This window comes from Sinocyclocheilus rhinocerous, unplaced genomic scaffold (assembly GCF_001515625.1).
Source record: "Sinocyclocheilus rhinocerous isolate Xijiao unplaced genomic scaffold, SAMN03320098_v1.1 scaffold541, whole genome shotgun sequence".
Lineage (NCBI taxonomy): Eukaryota > Metazoa > Chordata > Actinopteri > Cypriniformes > Cyprinidae > Sinocyclocheilus > Sinocyclocheilus rhinocerous.
In genome coordinates, this window is record NW_015658519.1 from 3,103,119 (window position 1) to 3,108,651 (window position 5,533).

The 5,533-nt window shown below is 39.1% G+C and overlaps 1 protein-coding gene across 3 annotated transcripts in view; it reads right to left on the reverse strand.

Moving 5' to 3' along the window:
* agla (amylo-alpha-1, 6-glucosidase, 4-alpha-glucanotransferase a) overlaps window positions 1-5,533 on the reverse strand; it is a 29,907-nt gene that overhangs the window by 9,939 nt on the left and 14,435 nt on the right. For all 3 annotated transcript variants that reach the window (XM_016530992.1, XM_016530991.1, XM_016530993.1), the window contains exons 17-23: window positions 3,607-3,757; window positions 3,282-3,406; window positions 2,856-2,968; window positions 1,303-1,437; window positions 932-1,062; window positions 664-800; window positions 377-510 (exon numbers count right to left, since the gene is read on the reverse strand). In XM_016530992.1, coding sequence (XP_016386478.1) covers window positions 377-510; window positions 664-800; window positions 932-1,062; window positions 1,303-1,437; window positions 2,856-2,968; window positions 3,282-3,406; window positions 3,607-3,757 — 926 coding nt within the window. The remainder of the gene's footprint in view (window positions 1-376; window positions 511-663; window positions 801-931; window positions 1,063-1,302; window positions 1,438-2,855; window positions 2,969-3,281; window positions 3,407-3,606; window positions 3,758-5,533) is intronic.

The following is a 5,533-nucleotide window of genomic DNA, read 5'->3' on the forward strand; positions in this document are numbered from 1 at the left end:
ACTTTCCTGCAGAGTTTAGCTCCAACCCTATAATCAAACAAACCTACCTGTGATTTTCTATTGATCCTGAAGACATTGATTAGGAAACTCAGGTGTGTTTGATTAGGGTAGAGCTAAACTCTGCAGGAAAGTGGATCTCGCGAGCCAGATTTGAGGATCACTGCTCTAAACGGAGTTCCTAGAACTAAAATCAGTCCTAGTTCCTGTGGTGCAAACCTGCCAAAAAACGTGTACTTCCGCCAATAGTTCAAGGAACTATGAAACGGTTCTTCTGGTGCGACAGACCCTATAGAACCCAACAAAAGTTGATGACAGGATAGGACATAATAGACACAAACACCAGAATGATCTGTCTCAGTCCTCTTGAGACACTGACCTTGACATCTGTTTGAAGGTCACATCAAGTGCAGTAGTGTAGGCCCCTACCAGGATGGCATCAAAGTAACAGGGAATGAGGTAGCGAGGGATGTGCTTCAGGTACGCAAACATAGCCTGGAACCACTGACCCACCTAAGAACACGTTAGTGACAAATTTAACTACTGGACTTAAGAATAGGAGCAGCAATTGGTAACTCTGGATCTTTCCACAGAGTTTAACCGCAGCTAACACCCTGAGATTATCAGCTATATACAGTATTTATTTTGATCGCTTGACTCATTTACCTCGGATAGTGTGCCCCCGCGTGATATCAGTCTATTGCTCACATAGTCAATCATCCAATCACCTTGCCTTAGGTTGTCACAGAATGGGTGGCCAAGATCATTTTGGGGTCGAATGTCTGCCATAACTGACAACAGACCTTAGAGAATGAAATGACAACATTTTTTGCCAGTTATTTTGATTTCTTAAAGACACCTGGAAAGCATTTAATTGCACAAAATACAAACCTAATGTATATTGTCAAATGAAAAATGCAAGTTTTATCTGTACCTTGCAGACCACCGTATTTGAGTGGCTTCCAGCTGGGGATGTTGTAGCAGCCCCCTCCATCTTCCTTCTCCTCTGCATCACAGCGAAACATAAGAATGTTCATATCAGCTAGAGTCATCTTAGACATAATCCTGGTGTGGAGAAGAAACACGAAAAAGCATCTTCAGAACTCATAAGTGTTCAGTTCTCTGTATACACAGAGAAAATCTATATAAGAGATCAAGACTATAAGGCTGCAGTAGCGCTTAAGCACAACAAAAAAAAAAGGATCAGGATGTCCATTAGCTTTAGTGGAAACGGGCAGAAAGGATCTAGACTCGGCACCAGCACCATGATGGTGGAAAGCGTAAATGTGGATGAAATGAACTCACTGCGTCAGTGGACTCTTCAGTATGTCGGGTGTGTTTGGATCAGGCAGACTTCCTGCTTTATACAGCGGATTGAACTGAATGAGATGGTGCCTTAACACACCAACCAGCTCCTGAGATTTGGGGTCCAGACTCACCCTGAGAAAGAAAGACACTTCACCTTTTAAACTTAGAAAAAAAAAAACCCCACTACTGTTCAAAATTTTGTGGTAAGATTTCTTAAAAGAAATTTATACTTTCAGTCAGAAAAGACACATAAAATTGATCACAAGTGAAGGTAAAGAATTCATAATATTACAAAAGTTTTCTATTTCAAATGCCAAATGGCGCTATGTTTTCAGCGTGCTGCCCACGAGGCTATTGGCACAAAATATTTTCCTATTTCAACAAAAATATTAAAGGGGTCATATGATGCTGCTAAAAAGAACATTATTTGGTGTATTTGGTGTAATGCAATGTGTTTACGTGGTTTAAGGTAAAAAAAACACATTATATTCCACATACCGTACATTATTGTTGCTCCTCTCAGTCCCGCCTTTCTGAAACGCGTCGATTTTTTACAAAGCTCATCGTTCTGAAAAGCGAGGTGTGCTCTGATTGGCCAGCTATCCAGTGTGTTGTGATTGGCCGAATACCTCAAGCGTGTGACGGAAATGTCACCATGACATGGCAGAGGTGGCAACAATACTACAGTGAGAATAAAAGATACGCATTCTTTCTTTTCATAAACATTTGGGCGGTGTTATGCAAATCGTCCAACACAGTGACGTAGATATATGGGATTGTGTTTAAACGAGGCATTTTAGGAAGGCGTGGACGAGTCTTAACTTTTATGAAGAATATCTCTTTGGGTTTGAGACTTTAGTCTTTGCAACTTTACGGATCTTATATATGCACGAACAGCTTGTAACACTCAAAAGAAAAAGGAAAACTAGAAATCGCATCATATGACCCCTTTAAGCAGGACAACTGTTTTCAACATTGAAAATAAGAAATATTTCTATAGCACCAGATCAACATCATGTGATACTGAAGAGTGAAGACTGGAGTAATGACTTCTGAAAATTCAGCTTTGCCATCACAAGAATAAATTACATTTTAGAATGTATACAAATGAAGTTATTTTAAACTGTAATAATATTTTACAATAGTATTGTTTTTACTGTTTTGGTCAAATAAATACAGCCTTGGGGATCATAAGAAACTTCTTTCAAAAATATCTTACCAACCCCACACTTTTCAAAACACTTTCAATTGTTTGTTGTTGACCTCAAAGATTGTGTATCCAATTAAAATCCATTTTAGCAAGGCACCTATCTAATAGTATTTAATGTCAAGTCAGTTGTCCTCTTTAGCATATTACTTGTTTAATTTGTGTATTGTCAGGCCTATGCAGTTCAAGTTAATGTAGTAGATACATTTCAAGTTTACGTTTTAATTACATTTTTGTTTCTTTTTGTAAAAATTTTAGTACAGTGTTGGATCACGTCTTCATTGCAAAATCTAGGTAAAATCCTTATTCACTTCAGGGAGAGTAAATGCTTTTGAAGTCTAACCTGAAAGCAATAACGCTTCCAGGCGTCAGCTGTTCAAACACGATCTCCTGCACATATTCATTGCGCCCTCGAGACGTCACCCCAGCCTGCCGCACCACCTTACTGTCCTTCAGCTGAGAAAAGACAGAGAGGCAAACAAAGGAACTTCTGAGACCAAAAGATAAGATTGACTCGTGCAGTGTTGACAGTACAGGCAATCAAAAGGCCATGCAAGTCCGGGCGGCAGACATTTACAAACAGGCAGGGAAGGGGAGGTTTACCAAAACAAGTTGTTGAGATGAAACCAGAGCTCTCTGAAGGCTGTGGTGTTTAAACTGCAGGGTAGGGGTTGAGCTTTGCTGTTTTGTGAATGAGTGTTCTCAGCGGAGGCTATTGTGTTGGCTTAGGACACTAATAATTAGAGCGGTCTCACAGCACTCAGGTTACCTGGATGTGCTCTTTAATCTCCACCGTGTACCCAGGCATGCCATTAATGCTCCTCTCATCTTTTTTGTAGGAGTCCGCCTGCCTCTCTACGGTACGGACCTCCAGCACCACCTCCTCTATCTTACCTGTGAGATTCCAGAATGATTTCAGGGTTTGGCTTCCAGTCAGGCATTAAGTTCAAGGACACATTATCGAGACAGAATAAAACCAGATGTCAGAACAAAATCTCAATAAGGGCAAGTGAGAGAGGAAATCTCATCTAGTTAAACATCTAGTTAAAAAAGGATCAGCCTCTCTGATAAGGAGCAGCAAATTTTTGACACACCTGGGATGCACATCGGTGGAACCTCGTCTGTGTAGCGATGGTGTTTGGGGTTCTTGAAAGCAGTGCGGCACACAGCCACCACTGACCGGTGCGTACTAGGACAATGCCGGGTGACCGCCACAATGTCCTCATCCACTTGGTCTACAAACACCTAAGAAAACACCCAGAGACATATTGATAAAGCTTGTGAAAGGTTATTATAGTTTTGCATACCAGTTGTATTTTTATTTTAAAGGGATAGTTCACCCAAAAATGAAAATTCTGTCCTTGGCATGGTATCTCACCCTCATGTCGTTCCAAATCCGTAAGACCTTCATTCATCTTTGGATAAAATCCGAGAGCTTTCTGACCCTGCTTAGACAGCAACGCAACTACCATGTTCAAGGCCCAGAAACATAGTAAGGACATCGTTAAAATAGTCCATGTGAAATAAGTGGTTTAACCTTAATGTTATGAAGCAACATGAATACGTTTTGCGCAAAAATGTATTCTCTTCCATGTCAGTCTTCGACACGTGTTCACGAGAGTATCACGATGCATGCGTGTGGTGCTGCTGACTGGTGCTGTAAAACGTCCATCTCTCTTAGTTCATCGTCTGTATATTCTTTTTCGAATAAGTAAGGCTGGGCAAAAATGTGCAAATCTTTCTCCCTGTCGAAATCTTCAGACATGTTTACAAAGACTGTTTTATGTAAAGCGTGCAAACTTCTACATCAGAATGCTGGCTCCTGCGTTAGCAGCATCACACGCAAGCGTCCTGATACTCTCGTGAACGCACGTTGAAGAAAGACACAGAAGAGAAGAAATTGTTGAATAAAGTTGTTATTTTTGTTTTCTTTGCGCACACAAAAAGTATTCTCGTAGCTTCATAAAATTAAGGTTGAACCACTGATGTCACATGGACTATTTTAACAATGTCTTTACTACCTTTCTGGGCCTTGAACGTGTCAGTTGTGTTGCTGTCTATGCAGAATCAAAAAGCTCTCGGATTTCATCAAAAATATTTTAATTTTTTCCCCAAAGATGAACGAAATTCTTACGGGTTTGGAACATCATGAGGGTAATTAATGACAGAATTTTCATTTTTGGGTGAACTATCCCTTTAATACTATTTACAAACTGACTTCAAATTTTTTAAAATTATTTCTAGTTCATAATTTTATATATACTGTACTATTTAACATTATATACCTAACAAATATAAAACATAATATATAAAATGTTAAATACTATCTATAAATCTTAACATTTATTTAGCTAATTAGTTAGTTCCAGCTATGATTTATTTAATTACCTAATTAAACTTGTTTATTTATTATAGTTCAGCATATTTTCATTTGTATTTTAATACTATTTATTTCTAATTCTGTTTACTTCTTATTTTTAGTTTTTAATATAGTTTGTAATATTGGGTTTATTATGAAACATGTATATTGCACCTATATAACAGCAATGGTTTTGTTAGTTTAATTCAGCGTTTCCCAATCCCAGTCCTCGCACCCCCCCACTCTGCATATTTCATATGTATCTCTTATCACGTACAACTTTTGTTCTATTCGACCATAACTGCCCTGCGAAGTGGATATCACCGGATATTCCACCATGATTCCAGTTCGAAACGAGTGTATATGTTCCATTCAAAGGGCATTAAAGTGTGCGAGACGTGAATTTAAATTGTATTTATTTACAGAGGTAATGTCACACTCATCTGTGTGTGAAGACGCTGCAGGCAGTTGCGTAATGCAAATCCGTGAATGAATGTTCCGAAGTGAAGTAAACTTAAACGGATTTCCCTGTAGGGAGTAGGGAGCAATGAACACTGTGTAGGGATCATATCAATCGGAACACAGTTCATGCACGTAGCTCTCTTCTAACGAGCTGGTTATCTGAATCAGGTGTGTTAACTAAGAAAGACATGCAAAATGGG